Consider the following 21,065-nt stretch of genomic DNA (forward strand, 5'->3'; position numbering starts at 1 on the left):
AGACACAGAGGTGTCTCCTGGATTGAACGGTACATAACAACAGTTACAACAGGTCTACAATCCACTGTGTGTAGAGGTTGAGTTGGTAAAGAATGCTCTCACCAACACAACTGAAACCACAGGCTTCTACGGGTCATACGAGTAGATTATAGAGTTTGTTTCAAGTTGAAGGTCATGCGAATTGTTCCAGGAAACACACCTGCTTGGCCGGGGTCAGTCAGGTCAGGTGTGCCGCAGTCGCGTCCGTCCCTCCGTCCGTCCGTCATTGGCCACTCTCCATTGCTACGTGTGGATTAAGGCTGGCAGTGGTGGGACAAGTGACAAAGTACATTTACTTTAGTACTGTATCTAAGGACATGTTGTAGCCTACTTGAGTATCAGTACTTTATTTGTATTTTTTTATTTTTTTATTTTTTTACTTTCACTCCACTACGACAAATATTGACACTTTTGAATATAAGTATATTATTTAAAAAAAGTATCTATACTTTGCCTCAAGTATACTGCTGGGATCGAGTCCACCGCCGCTAGCCTCACCTTCTATAGGGCTAGGGGGGGGCTTGGGAGGCATGGGGGGCGTGTACGGGTGGGGGTTCATATGGAAGGGGAGGTATAGGTGGGTAGGGGGCTAGGGGCCGCGTACGGCTGCGCGTGGAAGGCGGGTGTATAGCCCACGGTGTGGGGGTTTAAAAGGCGCGCTGGAGTGGTGATGTCCCTCCAGCTCAAGCATCAATCAACATGATCCCCATTGTGCTGGCCTCTTTGTTCATAGCTGCTGGTAAGAACATCTGGTGTTTGTCTCTCTCTCTCTCTCTCTCTCTCTCTCTCTCTCTGTCTCTCTCTATCTACCTCCCTATGTTCTGTCAGTATGTCAGTGCAGTGGTTCTCGTTTTCGTTTCGAGGACCCCCAAATTGATCTGTATTTATATTCGTATTGCAATTACTCAAACTTTTCCCAAACACATTTCATATGCAAAAATAAATACAGTTAAAATAGCAGGTGCACAATCTCATAACTTTTTTCTATATAGCCGAACTATAAAATAGGGTTAAAGTGGCTAGACAATTTTTGATGCTACAGTATAAGGAATTTCCCTGGACCCCACTTTTAAAACCATGCATGCATTCTCTCTCTCTCCCTCTCTCCCTCCCTCCCTCCCTCCCTCTCTCTCTCTCTCTCTCTCTCTCTCTCTCTCTCTCTGCATCGATCGTCATAACGGCTCAGTCTTGTCCTGGAATAAGTACTATATGAGTACCTATACTTTCACTTACAGTAGAGCTGCACTATATAGCTTTCTTATTCTACCCCGGATTTGAACCTGTGCTGACATTTTTACCATTGAACTAATAGAACCTGCCTGCTTGCTCAGGGGGATAAATTGAATAAATCAGGTCAAAATGTGTGTCAGACCCTGTGTCTATGTGAGACATGACCTTTGACACGATCTAAATGTCTCAATAGAAGAGGGATAAAATACAACCACTCCACTTGTATTATTAAGTTATATTGTATTAACATACACATGTTTTTTGTGTACATTTGAAACATACGGTATACACTAAATCATTGCCGTCCCGTCCGGCACTTGTAAACCTCTTATCTCCATTTTCAAATGTTGTATGTTTTGTTGTAGATTAATGCCCTACTTGATCATACTAAAGCGTTACACAAAGGTATAAAAAGTAGCAGATCTACACGCTTGTGGATCGGCATCATCGAAAAAACGAGTTTTTGAAGTTTTTTTCAAATACGCAGATAAGAGGTTAATGCCTGACAATATGAAATAATTGCCTAATTTCCACCTCTCTCTGTCTCCAGCCCTCGGGTGCGGCACCCCTCCCATCGAGCCCCTGACCACCCGTGTGGTCAACGGAGTCGATGCCAAGCCCCATAGTTGGCCCTGGCAGGTATGTGCTAACACACGCACGCATGCACGCCACGCACACACACAGACGCACGCACGCACGCACAAACGCACAAACGCACACATACACAGTCCCCCAAAGCTCTTGTACTGCTTTTTAAGAGGTTCCCACCTGACAGCAACGATTTTAAGAGGTTCCCACCTGACATGATATTATGGTTAATTATAAAAAACGCCAAGAATATTAATTTCTGGGGTTTAGCACAGAAAACAGATGAGCATGGTTGTTGCAGATGGCTTGAATTCACAGCTGAGGAGGAGTTTATCTGGGGAACCGACACACACTCGCACACACGCACACACGCGCACGCACACACACACACACACACACACACACACACACACACACACACACACACACACACACACACACACACACACACAAAGTGTAAAAAACAGTGACCTTCAGCGGTTCACACAAGACCTGCCAGCAGCAACAACGTCCGTGTTCTGAGCCAACAGCACTGGCACATCCTAGCAGGATTAAATTGGACTATACCATGTTGGTTGCTAGCTGTTCTCTCATTGTCTTTACGAATAATAATGAGGCTATGGGCATAAATGTGTTCGGAAAAGAGTTGCACTCCAAAAGTTATTTTAGCTATGCCAATTGTAATAGTGGATAATGTTTTGCATGGCATGTCTTGTTTTTATTAACCCTAATCTTTCTGACCTTTTTTGAATGTCATTTCATTCCTGAGAAATACCCTCAATAAAAAATTAAAAGACCTAAAACCAATAAATGCTAAATGCCAAATCCAAGCCTTTTTTCAAGTACTGTAATAAAAGCTGATTAAAAGACATTGCATACAAGAATAAACTAAACGAAGGCACACATGTGGAAAAAAGTGAAAACTAACATTTACCACTTGTCTGTCTGTCTGTCTGTCTGTCTGTCTGTCTGTCTGTCTGTCTGCAGGTCTCTCTGCAGTATGAGAGGGATGGTGAGTGGAGACACACCTGTGGAGGGTCTCTGATTGCTGCCAACTGGGTCATGACCGCCGCCCACTGCATCAAGTAAGGACTCAACACACACACACACACACACACACACACACACACACACACACACACACACACACACACACACACACAAACACACTTACTGTTAGTATCGTATTGTATGTCTTTTTTGTCTTGGTGAATTAACCTGACTCCGCCAGATGGAAGAGACGCTTGCTTCATATTGTGTCTCACATCTGGGATCTCTGTAGCCCAATCGCTGAAGAAAGCTGTCCCTTTTCAAGCTACTTGGCAGGTGATTGGATGGGACTGTCTGTCACTCATATTGACGCGTCTACATGACGTGTGGTAGCTGCGCCCGCGGGCGGGATGTGTAGGCCAATCCTTGCACAATCCCAGATGGCGGCTGTATTGTCAACTTGTGAACTCAATACCGCCCCCGTCAGCTTAGAAATGAATGTAGGCTACACAGGAGGACCACAATGGAAACAAGCCCTCAGGGCCCGTTATCCTTTTAGCTTCATGGTATAACTGTACTTTTAGCTAAACTGGTATTAAATAATAAATAAAAATGATATATATCTTTTTTTACCTTTTCTAATCCCAAAAGCTGTGCAATGTACATTGAAACTCATGTCTGTTTTACTAAGTATAGAATAGAGTGGTCTATACCAAACTGAAGTGATGAATTCTGAATATTATCAAAGTGTTCCGAGCCACCCCTGGACTGGTGCCACGGCACTACCTGTTCTAATGGTCTCTCCTCTCTTGTCTCTCGTCTGTCCCAGCACCAAGCTGTCCTACGGGTTGTTCTAATGGTCTCTCCTCTCTTGTCTCTCGTCTCTCCCAGCACCAAGCTGTCCTACAGGGTGTTCTAATGGTCTCTCCTCTCTTGTCTCTCGTCTGTCCCAGCACCAAGCTGTCCTACAGGGTGTTCTCTAATGGTCTGTCCTCTCTTGTCTCTCGTCTGTCCCAGCACCAAGCTGTCCTACGGGTTGTTCTAATGGTCTGTCCTCTCTTGTCTCTCGTCTCTCCCAGCACCAAGCTGTCCTACAGGGTGTTCTCTAATGGTCTGTCCTCTCTTGTCTCTCGTCTGTCCCAGCACCAAGCTGTCCTACAGGGTGTTCTCTAATGGTCTGTCCTCTCTTGTCTCTCGTCTCTCCCAGCACCAAGCTGTCCTACAGGGTGTTCTAATGGTCTGTCCTCTCTTGTCTCTCGTCTGTCCCAGCACCAAGCTGTCCTACAGGGTGTTCGTTGGGAAGCACAACCTGGTGGTGGAGGAGTCCGGCTCCAAGGCCATCCTCCCTGAGAAGCTCATCGTCCATGAGAAGTTGAACCAGATCTTTGTGGCATTCGGGTAAGGAAGGGCAAAAGCCCAGTGGTGGGAAGTACATTTTCTCAAGTAGCCTATACTGTACTTAAGTAACATTTTCAGGTACTTTTACTTTACTGGAGTACTTGCAATTTCAAATACCTTGAGTTCTACTCTGCTACTGTACATATTGGATGCAAATATTGTACTTTTACTCCACTACATTTATTTGAACTTTTTCAAGTACATTTTGAATTCCAGACTTTTTCACAGTATTTCTATATTGTAGTATTGATACTTACACTTACTTTTTTCACTTTTTTCCACAATTCCACCACTGTACATCAAGGGTTCCCAAATGTTTCAGGCCGTGAATTAACCCCCCAAAATAATAATATTTGAACTGGGACCCCACTCACTTACTCACTTTAGAATCTTGCTAAGAGACACTACTAAAGGCAACACTTGCACATCGGCTATTTTCACTATACCTTTGTGCAAACCTCTTATTGTATATGATGTATATTGTACAAAATCTATTTATAAATATTTGAGGTTTCTTAATTGCCCGACAACCAACACTATCTAGAGGAAATTGCTTTGGCATACTGGAAGCAGCAGCCAGCAGACAACCTAACATTAAAACACTTTGACGCCAGAAGACGCACGCGTCAGGCTGACATTTGCAACTCACATTAGTGTGCAATGGGAGAGTACAGTGCATGCACTACTGTACTCCGGTGCGTAGGCGGTTCGCTAAGCGCTGAGTGCCCTGCGTAATGGGCAGATTGCCATGAAGCAGCCTGCTGTTGCACATGGCTTCATCACGCCTCTGGAGACAATGGTGCCCTAGCTGATTTCAGTGCCCTCTGATGGCCTTTTTCCTTTAGCAGGCAGCGTCACGGCTAAAGGGTATCATCTTGACAGCAGTTATCTCATGTTCTAATAGGCAGATTATCTCTTGAGATTCGTCCTTGGCTCAGATGAGCTAGCCCTTCATCACCTCCAGTCATCCTGGTTCTCCGTACGTCTGGCCAGCTCGTGTACATCCACGTATGTTAATGGGGAGGTCTACGTCACCCGTGTGTTGGTTCCCATCACAGCACCAATTTGCTGGCTGGCACTTCTTTGGTGTCTTTAGCAGTGTCCTGCTAGTCTCATTCGTCCTGGCTCATTCCAGGATACCGTTGGTAACATGTACATTCTTGCTGATGTTAAGTACAGAGCGCAACATTCTGGTGTAGCACCCCATCTATAGATTTATACAGGGTTGCTTTCAGGGGTATTATGCTTTATACAGACTATTTTGGTGACCTTGTGACCTTTATTCTATATGGTATAGTCTTGTTTTGTTTTAAGAACGGAGGCTGCAAAAATAAATGTCTCCTTGTAAGATATCTCTCTCTCTCTCTCTCTCTCTCTCTCTCTCTCTCTCTCTCTCTCTCTCTCTCTCTCTCCCTCTCTCAGTAATGACATCGCTCTCATCAAGCTGTCAGAGTCGGTGACTCTCAGTGACCAGGTGCAGTTGGGTTGCATCCCGGCGGCTGGTACGCTCCTGTCCAACCTGTACCCCTGTTACATCACTGGCTGGGGACGCCTCTACAGTAAGTACCTGGTACGCTCCTGTCCAACCTGTACCCCTGTTACATCACTGGCTGGGGACGCCTCTACAGTAAGTACCTGCTGTACCTGCTCTTCTACAAATGCCTTCTACATCAGTAAAGGTGGTTGCACACTGGTACGTTCTTTCGCTGCGTTTTTCCGAAAGTAGTAGGTTATCACTAAAAGGAAAGAAAAATCTGTTATTTCGAATGAAAATTGGTAACATGAAATTGACACAAAGATTATGTAGCAGACCAAAATTGGAACTGGAACACTTCCACATGGTTAAGCTGATCTCTCGTGATTGGCTGAAATTCGGCAAGCCACCTGAAAATGTATTTTCTATTCTACCAAAGAACTTGAGTTACAGCTTGTCTCCCTCCCTGTTACTGATAATAGCCTGTATTGACATTTTCACACAAAAAAAATGTTTTAAGAGGGTACAGAATATGTATTACTAGGCTAAAACATGTACAGATGATTATAATTCACATTATGTATCTATGCACACACCTTCTATGCACACATACAACAGCCTCAGGTCCTTATGAATCATTACACTTTTCACTCCTTAATGACGGCCCTGTGGGCATATTTACCTAACAGTATTTATACATGTGCTCGTGATGTGTTGTACAGAAATGGTTCTCAACCAGTGGTTGAGAGTCTTGCGACCATCAGTGGTCCTTGAGGCGGTTCCAGGTGGTCCCAGAACAATTATGGAGAGTTGGTACCCAAATGGACCCTTATAGATCTTTAACTCTTGAGAGTGTAAAATAAGGGGGGTAGAATAAATAACGGGGATTGACTGGCCACATGCTGACTAAAATAAACTATTTAAGCCTGATTTAAGCGGTTGTTTCACCTCGCCCCAAACTTTTTACTTTCCACTCCAAATTCTATCATCTGTAGCTCTCCGGAAATACCTATACTTTATGGATGCGATACGATACGATACGATACGATACGACTTTCTATTTATTTTTTGGAGGGCTCGATTTTGACCTATGCAGGGATATCCTGACACGAAACCTCTTCTCGGTGAGGTATCTAACGGGGCTAGTGTAACACAGTGAAGGACAGACTGGTCTTGTCCTTCACATTCATTTGTCGCATGTGTGCGATATGGCAGAGATTATTGAGAGTGGACGGAGAGGTTACCTTTTAGTAAGGCCGACCGTGGAAGTATTCACAGTCACACTGCTTTTGGATTTATTGGTGAAAGGAGGAGATCAACGTCCATACAATAAGTTAGCCATGGTGAAGCACAGCTAAGCACAGCACAGCTCCACAACACTCCGGTAGGCTGCAGTGTGCACTCTTGATTTTATATTTACCAAACTTCCTCTCAGGACAAGTGAAATCTCATTATACATTATTTAACCCACCCCAACCCAGCTCGCCAATTGATAAAGTTAAAATATCTTGACTCGGCATCTTGACTCGGCTCAGCCCGCCCTGCGGGACCCCACAGGTTACAGGTCAGCCCGCGCATCACTAGTATGTATGCGCGATGTGCAGTCGTGGAAGAGGTAAATCTACTGTATTTGACCCTAGTAAGGGCTGTTTTACACTGAGCACTGCACAGTAGCTATAACGATAACGTTAACTATATATCGTTCAACATTGTATTTAGTCTCTGTCGGGTGGAAACCTCAAGTGTTACTTTTCAGGATTCAAATTCAATATTCAAAATTTCAAACGCAAGCCAATTCAAATACAAGCTCAAAATGCATCACTTCGTGCTGCGTTTTGAGCTTGTGAATCTGCTAACGTTGCTGCTCTTGCTGTAGTATGATCAAGTATAGGCGTTAATTTATGAAAGAATATAAATTTAAATAGTATGGTGATAAGAGATTTCTTTCCGACAGCGACAATTTATTATAGTTGTGGTGTTTTTCCTCCGTCCAAAATAAACATGTCCAGTCTGCATTCTGCAAGGACCTAAGTTAGTCAGAGACCATGCAGTCTTTTTATACTGTACAATGGTTGCAGGATTTGCGCTCTAGTAAACCTTTTTGTTTTTAAAAGCAGTGAAGGTTTTCCACGATCAACTTCCCTGCACTGACAGAAGGTTATAGTGTATTGTAATTAGGAATGGATTAATTAATTAATCTCTTCAATGTTGCAACTGGTTAAAGGTGGGGCTGATTTTAATTACAGGCCTACTATCTGTGCTGCTGGCTATTAACCTATTTGATACATCATCTTTTAATTCATGTTTGATTTCTATTAGTGGATTGTGCAGTCCAGGCAGGGAATGAGGCATTACCCCAGGTGAAGGAGTTTAATTATCTCGGGGTCTTGTTCACGAGTGAGGGGAGGATGGAGGAGGAGATCAGCCGGGGAATCGGAGCGGCAGGGGCGGTATAGGCCTATCTCACAGCACTTCCCCGCCCCCTTTCCACGCCCCCTTTTGGAGCTAATGGTGTTACTTTTTCTGCGGTCCATAGACTTCCATGTTAAAAGAGGTATTTTCACAAGCCACAAACTACCGTTTTGTAAAGGTAAGGTTTATTCTACTTATTTGAGTTGTTATACCATTGTGTTTTCTTCATATTATTATCGGTCTTTGACATTTTAACATTAGGAAATGTACTTAGATTCTCCAGAGAAAAAAAGTGTAAATGCCTAATGTTAAATGACACCACTAGCTACCGGAAGGGGGCGTGGAAAGGGGGCTGTGAGATAGGCCTATTGCAGTTGCTGTACTGGCGTACCGCACTGTTGTGATGAAAAAAGAGTTGAGCCAGAAGGCAAAACTCTCTGTGTACCGAGCAATCTCATGTCATGAAGTGTGGGTCATGACCGAAAGAATAAGGTTGCGAATACAAGCGGACAAAATTAGTTTTCTTCAACGGGTGGCTGAATGGCATCTCCCTTAGAGATAGGGTGAGAAGTTCAGTCACGCAAGAGAGACTCGGAGTAGAGTTGCTGCTTCTTCGCCTGGAAAGGAGCCAGTTTAAGTGGTTCGGGCATCTGGTTAGGATGCCTCTCGGGCGTCTCCCTAGGGAGGTCCTCAAGGCATGCCCCACTGGGAGGAGACCCCGGGGCAGACCAAGGCGCAGGAGGAAGTCACTAATGTTGCTCTGGAGAGAGAAGTCTGGAGCTCTCTGGTGGAGCTGTTGCCCCCGCGACCCGACTACGGATAAGTGGTTGAAGATGGATGGATGGATGGATGGATTTCTATTAGTAGGCTAATCTAAATGACTAAAACGTAACTGGAAACTACAGCTATCAAAGAAGTGGAGTAGAGAAATAAAAAGTGCTTCCTCTGTGATGTTGTATCGAGTATAACATGTAAAAAAAAATTGAAGCACTTTAAACACTGTAAAGTAAAATGTTCTCAAAGTTGTACATTGAGCACTTCACTCATTTCCGACCTTGTCTTCGTAATCACTACGGAAAAACACAAAGCATTAAATCATGGAGATAAGCGGTTTCTGCTCGACAGCGACAAGATGTATGTGTGATTGTGTTTATGGATCTATAAGCGGTCATGCGTGTTGCATCATGTATTACACAAGTCAAGCACGGAGAAAAACAATCCTTGTGCCGGCGGCACACATGCACGCACGCACGCACGCACGCACACACTGTCTAGCAGCATCACATCCCGGTAAATGCCTCCATGGATTGAACACTGACATCGTTGCTGTCGACAGGTAGAAACCTTGTATCTCCACCCTTCAACTCTTTACACTTTTTCCTAAATTAAAGCCCAACTCATGGATTCAAAATGTCTGTCGCCACGACTGATTTCAGTCATTTGGACTCCATTGAAGCCATGCATGTCTTCTATCTACAAGCTCTCAATGTCTGCGATGTATTGACAGGCTGACAGCTTGTAGATTTAGGCTATTTTGGTTATTATTTCAGATTAGAGCATCTGAAGTGGGCAAACCAGCAATATGAACCATCTTCCATAAAATCTTAATAGTCTTGGATATTTCATATAAAAGCAAAGGTTAACGCCTCAATCTACAAGCTCACAACGTGTCGCGATGCAACGTGCTGTGTGCTTGTGGATCTGCAATTTTCACCATTCCATGAAGATTTCCATTCCATCACCTGACAAGTAACGGTTTTGGACATATGAGGTTTCCAGCGGCCGAGTGATGATGTATTTCATCGCCCGTGGACACGATGTAATGCATGTCTGACAGGCTGTCTCCTGCGAGCATGAAAATGTCTGATTTGTTACCTAAGTAAAAGTAAAAGCAATATCACCATGTAGAAATACCCCGTTACCAGTACAAGTACTGACTGTGTTCACATTTTGTTTACTTTGAACATTTGAATGTCTACATTTCTGGTAAAAAAAAAAAGAAGAAAAAAAGAACAGCATCTCTACAAGCTCTCTGCTACCTAGCTCCTCTGTCTCCTATTTTCGAAAAAGGTTTTGCAACTTTTGAAAGAGCTTTTTTGGTTCTTAACAACCAATATCACTTTTTTACTCAAGTCATAATTATTTTGAAAATAGGCTCTTTACTTGAAGTATTTCTACATTGTGCCATTCCTACTTTAACATAATAATAATGATGATGATGATGATGATGATGATGATGATGATGATGATAATAATACTCAGAGTACCTCTTCCACCAGTGTACTGTATAATCATTGCCTGGGGACACGCTGTAGTGCATATCTGACAGCTGTCTCAGTGTACACATGCATAATGCGCTGCTGTGTGTGCGTGCAAACAACATTTCGGGGACCATTTTCCTGGAGAAATTGTTCTTTTAATGGTTGTGCGCTATGTTATAGGGTTAAGATCAAACATGTAGAGGTCAGCTTTAGCGTGTTAAGATTTAAACATATGCATGATGCACACCAAACATATGGATGTCTGGAATGTTTTTTTTGTTTTTTGTTTTTTTTTGTTTTTTCTGAAATCTGAAATGGTAGTTTATCCTATAGTAAGGGAATTTTATCAGGTATTTGGCAAATCTGGGAACTAAATCGTTACCAAGAAATGTCTTCACCAATGTGTTTCTAAAGGTGTCTAATAACATGTACTAAAAGTTTGAAATTCAACTCCCGTGGGAAACCTCATAAAAAACAGCTCAAAGTCGGGGTACGGATAACCGATTTTCGAAAATTCGAAAGTGCATAAATTGGACTTTTTGGACTTTTGAGGGGTCAAACTAGGGTTTTTTCATGATTCTGAGTTGATTGCAAGCATTTATTTTTTACCAAGACCACTCCCTGGTGGAAAAACGGCCGCACCCACTTTTCCCGCTATCGTTCACCTCCCCCCAATGCCCCCCTCCACCCCACACACACCTACCCTTGCAGGGTACATGTAAATTAAAACTAAATGAGTTTATTTTTTATTGTTTGACATGGTAAATAGGCCTAGTTATTGTTTAGTAGTGGTTGCTGTAGTTGTCATTCAAAGTGAGGAAGTTTGGAGCACCAGACATGCCTGAAGCCATTTGCATCCTTTTTCTCTGTTGATCACAGCTACAAAGACATTTATTTTTCAGTGTGTGCATCCATTGATCAAAAGCCCAGGATCCAGACTTCCCACACTCCAACTGGAATGGCTGGATGAAGAGTATCCATGCAGATAATGTCAAGCAGAGCACGCAGATTGATTTCCTCCCAGTCATCGAAGGTGACCCTAATGACCACAACACCATCTTCACCACTCTCAAAGAGTGCATGCGGCTCTCTGCAGACAGGGCCACTATAGTGACGTTCGATCTTCCGATCTGGCTGAAGGCTGTGGACATCATAAAGCAGGCCAATCTACCCGTCATTCCGAGGTTGGGTGGATTTCACCTGCTGAAGTCCTACCTTGGATCCATAGGTAACATTATGGAGGATTCTGGAATACTAGAGCTGATCCAGCTGATTTATCCAGGGAGTACGACAGCCAGCCACATCCTGGATGGAGGGTGTTTTGACAAGGCAATTCGTGCTCATCTCCTCATTGATGCAGCCATCTATCAGCACACCATGAAACATGCCTTCACTGAGGAGGAGCTTGTTGAAATGAGGACCTTCATGGAGAAGGTAGCTGATGGGAAGATGGGAGCCAGAGAAACAGATCGAGTAGTGGCACTGTTTGAACAGAGGTTTGAAGAAAACTTCAAAAGACTCACTGAAGGAGGAAGAACACCTACACTCTGGGTGCAGTACCACCACATGGTGGATGTGATGAAGATGTTCATCCGAACTGAGCGGCTTGCAGACCACAATGGGCACCTGTCCTGCATTGTTACCACGATGCTGGACATCTTTGCAGCAGCGGGCCATCATCAATATGCCAAAGGTGCACGGCTGTACTGTCAACTTATGAAGGAACTCGAAACTTTGCCTGCTTACAAAGACACCTTCGAAAGTTTCACCTCCCATGGAAACCACGTTGTCCGTTATTCAAGCCATGATTGGTCTGGCACCTGGTGTGACATCTGTATCGAGCAGACATTAATGAAGTCAGCCAAATCAGAAGGTGGACTGAGCAGAGGGAGGATGAGAAACAGTGATTCTGGCCACAAGTGCTGGGTGCTCACCCTCAGTCATTTCTCCCATGTCAACCAGCGCATGGAGGAAGATGTAAAGAAACATGCTCCACTCCACAGAGACCTTTTCAAAACACAGATGAAGCGAGATGCTGAAGCAGTTGAACTTGCCCTCCAATGGTTCGAGGAGAACAACCCATTCGACCACGATAGAGACAAGGATATGCTTGTATCTTTCTCTACAGGATTCACAAGCACAGGAGATGACCCAGTCAATGCTGAGAGAGCAGCTGAAGTAGGAAGAGAGATGCAGATAAAGCTGGATGGACAGTCAGCGACATCGACCATGGAGGTGAAGTCAAAGGTACAAGCCCTGTCTTCACTCAGAAAGATTCCTAAGATCAACGAGAAGAAGATTCACCTTGACTCACTCAAGTTGTTCAACCGACTGATAATTTTTGCCCAACGGGATATGACAGTTGAGACAAGCTTGGACTATGAGCTGACTCCTGTCCCATTGTCCCTTTTCAGCAACAAAGATCAGAAAATGAACAAGGCGAACAAGGCAGGCTTTTCCAAGACTAGCCTGAAGGAGTTGACTGATCCGCTTGAACTCACTAAACAACCCTGCTCCACTTTGGTGGTTGATGGCGGATGGCTTCTCTACATGGTGAAGTGGGAACAAAGTCAGACTTGGCAGGAGATTGCCAACAGTTACCTAAGCTACGTGCAGTGTCTTGGCCGCAACTCTCAAAAGACCATTGTGGTCTTTGATGGCTATAGCAAATCGCCAAAAGATCATGACCACATCCGGCGTACCAAGAAGTCATGCTGTGATCTCCAGATTCGACCGGATATGATACACTGGACACCAAGAGCAAAGTTCTTGGACAACACCCATAACAAGAGTGAGCTCATTCACCTCCTCTCTTCAACATTCCGGAAAGTTCACATCACCGTGGAGCAGAGTGACAATGATGCTGACACTTTGATTGTGAGAGAGGCATTCGCTGCTGCTACAGATGGCTCTGTTGAGGTCAGTACAATTTGTGTAGGTGTTTTACTTGTGTTAGCTATGACTACTTTAAAAGAAGAGTTGACTAGTATTTTTACATTATATCACATAGTTGAACATGCATTGCATGCATTCTATTTTCAGGTGCGGGCAGAAGACGCAGACGTGCTGGTGATGTTGGTGCACCATAGCTCAAGCACTAACCACCCCATCTTCTTCACCACATCGAAGGGCTCTTATGATGTCAAGAGGATCCGAGAAGCTCTCTCAGATAGACAGAGACACTACCTGCTCTTTTGTCACGCCTTCACTGGGTGTGATACGGTTTCTGCTATCGCTGGCCATGGGAAAACAACTCTGTTTGACAAGTAATAATAATAATGATGATATATCATAATGGAATATTTGTATATTGAAAGATCTGAAACAAATTTGCAAAACCTTCTTTCTTTTGCAGGTTTTGTGCAGGGGACATGGATGAACATATGGACACCTTCCTTGACATACGCACTACCAAGGATGCAGTGATTCAGGCTGGTACTGCGATCTTCCAGTACATTTACCATGGACCAGGTACTACTCTGGGTGCAATTCGATACAACATCTTCTCACGTAAGGCAGCGGCTGGGCTGATTAAACCAGAGAATCTACCTCCAACAGAAGGTGCAGCTGCACAGCATTCTCTCCGTGCCTACCTACAGACCCGGGACTGGATCCTTCTACAGAGCATGTCTCTGGACCCCAGTGACTATGGATGGACATTAGGTGTTCATGGTTATGATCCAGTTCCAACACTAGACCCCATGGCTCCTGAGGAGCTACTACAGTTCACAAGCTGCAATTGTAATGGAGATTGCAGCAACCGGCGATGCAGCTGCAAGAAGAATGATGTCAAGTGCATCTCAGCATGTGGAGTTTGTAAAGGCATTACATGCAAGAATGTTAGTCATGATGGTGTTGAAGAAGACTCAGACATTGACTCTTGAAGCATTTGACATGGTAGATCAGTATTTTCTCTGAGTATTATGGTTATCGAAATAAATGCAACTTCATATGTAAATGCTAAAGTGGGCGTGGCAGTTTTTCCACTATGGAGTGGTCTTGGTAAAAAATAAATGCTTGCAATCAACTCAGAATCATGAAAAAACCCTAGTTTGACCCCTCAAAAGTCCAAAAAGTCCAATTTATGCACTTTAGAATTTTCGAAAATCGGTTATCCGTACCCCGACTTTGAGCTGTTTTTTATGAGGTTTCCCACGGGAGTTGAATTTCAAACTTTTAGTACATGTTATTAGACACCTTTAGAAACACAATGGTGAAGAAATTTCTTGGTAACGATTTAGTTCCCAGATTTTCATAGGATTCCCTTACTACTAGTAAGAATTGCATTGTACTGTAGATACAATTGAAAAATTAAATTGTAGATATCCAGAATGTGGATTTTAGATATCCATAATGCAGTTATGGATATCTGAAACATCATAAGGGCATACCTAAAGGATGCCAAAATAATGGGAAGATTTCCACCTTTGTGTATTTTTATATCAAAAGTCCTTAAAAAGCCAATTTTAATTACTTCCTTTGAACGAAAACGTGATGCGTGATGACGTGTCAAGTGTTGCATGCATGAATAAAAATGAATATTGATTTCATTCACCTGTTTGATTCCCATCGCTGCACGTTCATCCAAACACAGCTGTTAATGATTACAGAACTACTCACAGTGTATTTCTCGTTTTTGAATTAATCAGCATGCTAAAATATGTATCTGAAAACATTATAGGTAGAAATAACTATATAAGCCACATAGCAGCAAACTGGTAGAGCTTGCCGACTGTCTGACTTGAAAATAAACAAACTCCATGCATTGCGCGTACACCGTCCCATCGCCTGACGGGATGCGATGCTCTGATTGGTTCAGAAACGTGCAGCCTTCCGTTTCAGGCTCAAACTTCAAAGTAAAATGACAATTGCACCAGGTTTTTTTTTGCCATAGATCTACAAGCTCACAACTTATAGATCTTATATTCTGTATAGAAAAGTTATCCCTGATTTAGATTAGTTGCACACGTAGCTGGTATCGTGCTGGTATTGTGGGCTTTTACATCGGCTATTTTTTGTCGAAATAGCACAAAAGTAGAAATAGCACAAAAGTATTAAAAATGGCATTCATAAAATCACTGTCAAAAACTGTTGATGTCCTCACAAGTACAGTATAACAGTACAAATGTGCGTGCGTGCGTGCGTGCGTGCGCGTGCTCTAGCTGGAGGCCCAATCGCTGATGCACTGCAGCAAGCTCTAATGCCCGTGGCGGACCACGCCACCTGTTCTAAGCCCGACTGGTGGGGGATAGCGGTCCGTACCACCATGGTCTGTGCCGGAGGGGACGGCATCGTGGGTGGATGCAACGTAAGTGGTTGTGTGTGTGTGTGTGTGTGTGTGTGTGTGTGTGTTGTGTGAATTAAGTGAATCATTAAATATCTCAGTCCACTGACATAATTACATGTTATCTTCCCATGGGTATGACAGAATGGCAGACGGACAGACAGACAGACAGCTGTGAGGCGACAGCACTACCAACTGTGCCACCGTGCCCCCTCCTAGTTACTTTTATTACCGGTATTATAAAACATAGCCTACATTAACCCATTCTGGACGGGAACCCCTCTTGGGGTTCTGTACAGTATGTAGGTCTACAGTATTAAATAATGTAAAAGTTTTGGATGCTGCTATATTTGAAGTTTTTCAGAAAACAGCGTTTTTAGAATCGGCCTCAGTCCAAAATGGGTTAAACACTTGAGCCCTATATACATTTTGGCCATTTGAAAATAGCTGATCTACAAGCTCACGGCACAAATATTTGTATACATTTTAAAACTTGAATTTACACATTGTGCATAATGAGTACTTTTACTTTTGGCACTTAAAGTACATTTTGATGGCAATAATTTAGTACTTTTACTCAAGTACATTTTGAATTCCGTACTTTTACCTGTGACGGAGTATAGTTCTACATTGCAATATTGATACTTTCACTTACGTAAGTAAAACATTTTTCCATCACTGCTGTCTGTCTGTGCCCCTGCAGGGAGACTCCGGTGGTCCGCTGAACTGTCAGAACGCTGAGGGGACGTGGGAGGTCCACGGCATCGCCAGCTTCGTCTCCGGCCTGGGCTGCAACTACGAGAAGAAGCCCACCGTGTTCACCCGCGTGTCCGCCTTCAACGACTGGATCGACAAGGTACAGCAGTGGTTCCCAAAGTGGGGACCGGGGGACCCCTAGGGGCCCTTGAGATAGTTCCAGGGGGTCCCCAGCTAAATGATAATTAGGAACCAAATGGACCCTTATGGGTCTGTAACTCAGAGAGTGTACAAATGGAACCAAATGGACCCGTTAGGGTCCATAACTTTGATTTTACAATATACTGTATCGGGTTCCCAGAGATAGAAATTAAATGGGGGTCCGTAGCCTAATTCAGGTCAAACCTGGGGGTCCTTGAAATGAAAATCGGTGAAAATCACTGCCAGAGCCGTGAAAATCTTCTCTTATGGGTCTTCCTTGGCATATATTTTCTAATGAGGGTCCGCGGGCTAATAATGAGTGTCAATCTGGGGGTCCTTGACATGAAAAAGTGTGGGAACTACTGAGGTAAAGGACACCCGCGCGTGCGCACACACACACACACACACACACACGCACACACACAGCACACACACGTGCGCATGTAGTGTTAATTTTGACAGAAAATTCTGATTTAGTCTTAAGCCCAAACCACACCAATGGGTCGCCATGCAACTCCTTGCAACCAAATGGTTTCGAGTAGACGCATGTAGATGCATGTAGTTACAAGCAACCATTGAATTGAACCAATTTAATCACTTGGGTCGACTTGCGTCGCAGTGTCGACATGCGCCACCATGAGCCATCCCATCGTGCAACAGGACATACAGTAGGCCTATCACACCGCTGGGACGAACACACTAAAACCGTTTTGGTGCGTCTTGACCCATTCGTGTGGTTTAGGCTTGGCCGTATCTTGCGAGCCTTATCCCTAAACTTATTAGCCATATTTTACTATTTGGAAAACCATTTTTAAATAGTTCAACTTGCTGACCTACATCGACATGTTGTGAGCTTGTAGGCTATTGAACTATTTGAATGTTTTGTTTTTTGTTGTTTAAAAAAAAAAATGTAAACATGACAAAATTGTTTTTCTCCTTTGTACATCCTTTTAACCTTAAAGGACCACTTCACCACTTTTCAACCTATCTTCATATAATTGGTCCTCACTAATCTCTTTTTTCAAAAATCTTTTTCTACTCAGTCTACTCAGTGTCAAATAGGAGGGATGTGGGCACCGGGCAGTTCAGAAACCCGTCCACCAGTGACATGTTTATGTTTATTGAAGGATCCCCATTAGAGACACATGACTGAGCCTCTAGTCTTCCTGGGGAACATCATCGATGGGGAATCCAAGCTAATAGAAACTGCAGGCTTTCTATTCCTGAAATGTTGCAATGCGAAAATGGAAGCCATCGTTTTCACAATAATAAAAATCAATAATAATAATAAATCTGCCTAACGATGATGTCACTGGTTTCTGAACTGCCTCATATGATATGAAGATAGATTGAAAAGTGTTGAAGGGGTCCTTTAATGTACTGTTTTCATTGCTGAATGCTGACTAATAAAGTAATCAATCAATCAATCAATCAATCAACCAACTGTCAGAGTAGAAACCATGTATTCATTTGTAGTCTTTACTAACAGATAAATGAAGAGCCATTTGTATAAAGTTTTCAGATCAAATGCCACAACTGTATGTAAGTTGACTCTTGTGATTGTTTGAGCAACTTGCATTGACATTGAACTGAAATGCTGTTTTCTTGTTGTCGTTGAAACTAACAGATTCATTGTCGTTCTGTCTTTTTCTCTCTTCCAGACTATGATGAACAACTAAGTAGTTCTGAGGACGGTCAATAAAACAAGGCCCTCGAAAACACATTTGTCTCGTTGTCTGTGTTCACTTTTGTACTCCCCAAAAGACAAAATAATGTTGTATCGGCAAAGCCATCGAAGAAACATTGCAGACATTGATCTGAACCTGTCAACGCTGGGTTGAACTGTGATGAATTGGAAGCTGCTGTTCAATTGCATTTCCCCACAACTCTGTCACCATGCCCTCTCAAGGTTGGGTAAAACGTCTCTGCTCCTGAAAGCGGGGTCCTTGGGGATGTGCCGAAACATTCTTGCAAAAATAGTTTTCGTATTTAACTCAAATCTTTGTGTGTGTGTGTGTGTGTGTGTGTGTGTGTGTGTGTGTGTGTGTGTGTGTGCGTGCTGCGTGCATGCACAGATAAACTGCTCCTCAGCTGTGAATCTACCAAACCATCTGCAACAACATTTTCATTTTCTATTTTAAGTGTGTGTGTGTGTGTGTGTGTGTGTGTGTGTGTGTGTGTGTGGGGGGGGGGGGGGGGGGGGTCCATACATAACATTTTGGTGATCCTTCTTTCTCATGAAAAGGTTTGAGAACCACTTGGATAAAGGAATTTTTTTTAGAAAAAGCTTAGGGGGGAAAAATGACACCACATGTCCACTAGGTGTCCTCATATACTCATCATAAGCAATAGGTTGTGAATTGTGAGTGTTAAGCCCACACCACACGAATCAAATCAAATCAAACTTTATTTATAAAGCACATTTAAAAACGACTGTCATCGACCAAAATGCTGTACAAGTCAAGAAAAAACATATAGCAACAGCAATACAATCAAATAAAAACAATACATCAATGTCAAGTGGTTGCATATGAATATAATAGGCACTAAGGTAAGAGGTGCTCAAAATGAAAGGTTGGAAAATTAAACTGGGTTGTGATTAAAAGCTAGGTTTTAAGCAGAGCGGATCTGATGTAAAGAGGAAGGCTATTCCAGAGCCTAGGGGCAGCCACAGTAAAAGCACGGTCTCCCCTGGTTTTAAGTAGGGCTGTTTTGGGGGTCAATAGTGAGAGGTGCGCTGACCTCAGGGCTCTGACCGGCTTATGGTGTTGAAGTAGTTCTGCCAAGTAAGAGGGGGCCAGTCCATTGAGGGATTTAAAAGCAATTATCAAAATTTTAAAATCAATTCTAAATTTAACAGGTAGCCAGTGGAGTGAGGCCAAGACAGGGGAGATATAGCCTCGGAAACCCAGACGTTTTTATTTCCAGGGAGAAAAAAAAAGTCTGGGTCCGAGTCCACTTCAATTCGGCATAGAGTAGGTGCAAACATCACTCACTCTCTGCTGATTTCTGATCGTCTGCACCTTTGTTAAATTGACACGCACACGCACACATATACACACATACACTCCTCTCACTCTCTGTCACTCTAATTAATTAGTCTCATGTCTAGCAGCTGCGCATAGTTTCTGCCGGCGGATCCTGCCGGGAGCTGCCTATGCCATAAAAAGCATAGGTGAGTTCCAGGCTAGGGGAGATATGGTCGCACTTTTTTGTGCCTGTGAGGAGGCGTGCGGCAGCGTTTTGGACTTGCTGCAGTCGTCTGACCAAGGACTGGTCGATGCCAGAGTATAAGGCATTACAGTAGTCTAATCTAGATGAAATACAAGCGTGAATTAGTGTTTCAAGTTGCTTCGGGGGGAGATATGGTTTAACTTTAGCAATCAAACACAGCTGGAAGAAACTGGTTTTGATGATGATACTTGCTTGTCGAATTTAAAAGAGCTGTCGATAATTATGCCAAGGTTTTTAACATGGGGACGGATGTTGGGGATGAAGGTGCCAAAAGTATGGGGCGGGATACGGGAGTCATGGCCAAAGATAATTATTTCGGTTTTGCTGTCATTTAAGTGAAGAAAATTTGTGGTCATCCAATTTTTTATGTCGTGAAGGCAGTTTAGTAATGGTTGAAGTGATTGGAGTGGGTTGCTATTTTTGACTCTCGTGTCGCGTTATTGTTCTCCCGGGCCCGCCGCCGCAGTCGCCGTACCGAAGGAATACTTCAACCGAATTATCACACACCACCAGCCTGCACACACTACCTGTCTGTTAGAACCAGACGAGGGTCCAGTTTAGAGATTACAACAGTAACATATAGAGAAGGAACAATATGGGACCCAGAATGGAGCCCTGGGGGACTCCAGAGGTGAGGGGGGCCGCAGAGGATGAAAAATCACCCAACTGGACAGAGAAACTTCTTTCTGACAGGTAGGACCTGAACCAGGCTAGGGCAGTGCCCGTAATGCCAACGTGATGTTCGAGGCGAGAGAGGAGTATCCTGTGATCCACGGTGTCAAAGGCAGCCGAGAGATCAAGCAGGACCAGGATGGCGGGGCTTCCAGAATCGACAGTTAAAATCAAATCATTAAAAACTCTTAAAATGGCTGTTTCAGTACTATGGCCCGATTTAAAACCTGACTGAAATTTCTCATGTAGGCCATGGTTGGTTAAAAAAGCTTGAAGCTGGGCATAGACGACCTTCTCTAAAACCTTGGACAGGAAGGGGAGTTGGGAAATGGGCCTAAAATTTTAGAGAATGAGTGGATCAAGGTTCTTCTTTTTGATTAAGGGCTGCACCACTGCATGTTTAAGGGCAGCTGGGATGTTGGGTGTTGATGAGTGTTAGTACAGTAGGGCCGATGGAACTAAAAACTTCTTTAAAAAGTCGGGAGGGGATTCAGTCTGTGGGGCAGTTTGTGGACCGGAGATGGGTAACTATGTCAGAGAGAGAGGGGAGGGAAATTGGGAGGAACTGATCAAAGACAAATGAGGG

At 43.6% G+C, this 21,065-nt stretch overlaps 1 protein-coding gene across 1 annotated transcript; it reads left to right on the top strand.

Annotated features, from left to right (window-relative positions):
* Nucleotides 1-738: 738 nt before the first annotated feature.
* ela3l (elastase 3 like) lies at nt 739-18,252 on the top strand (the record flags this gene model as incomplete). Its single annotated transcript, XM_079516854.1, has 8 exons — nt 739-778; nt 1,820-1,908; nt 2,845-2,942; nt 4,117-4,245; nt 5,668-5,804; nt 15,555-15,700; nt 16,380-16,532; nt 18,235-18,252. 8 exons carry the CDS (start codon nt 739-741, stop codon nt 18,250-18,252), a joined length of 810 nt encoding a protein of 269 aa, XP_079372980.1.
* Between the last annotated feature and the right edge of the window lie 2,813 nt (nt 18,253-21,065).

This window comes from Electrona antarctica, assembly GCF_951216825.1.
Source record: "Electrona antarctica genome assembly, chromosome: 12".
NCBI lineage: Eukaryota > Metazoa > Chordata > Actinopteri > Myctophiformes > Myctophidae > Electrona > Electrona antarctica.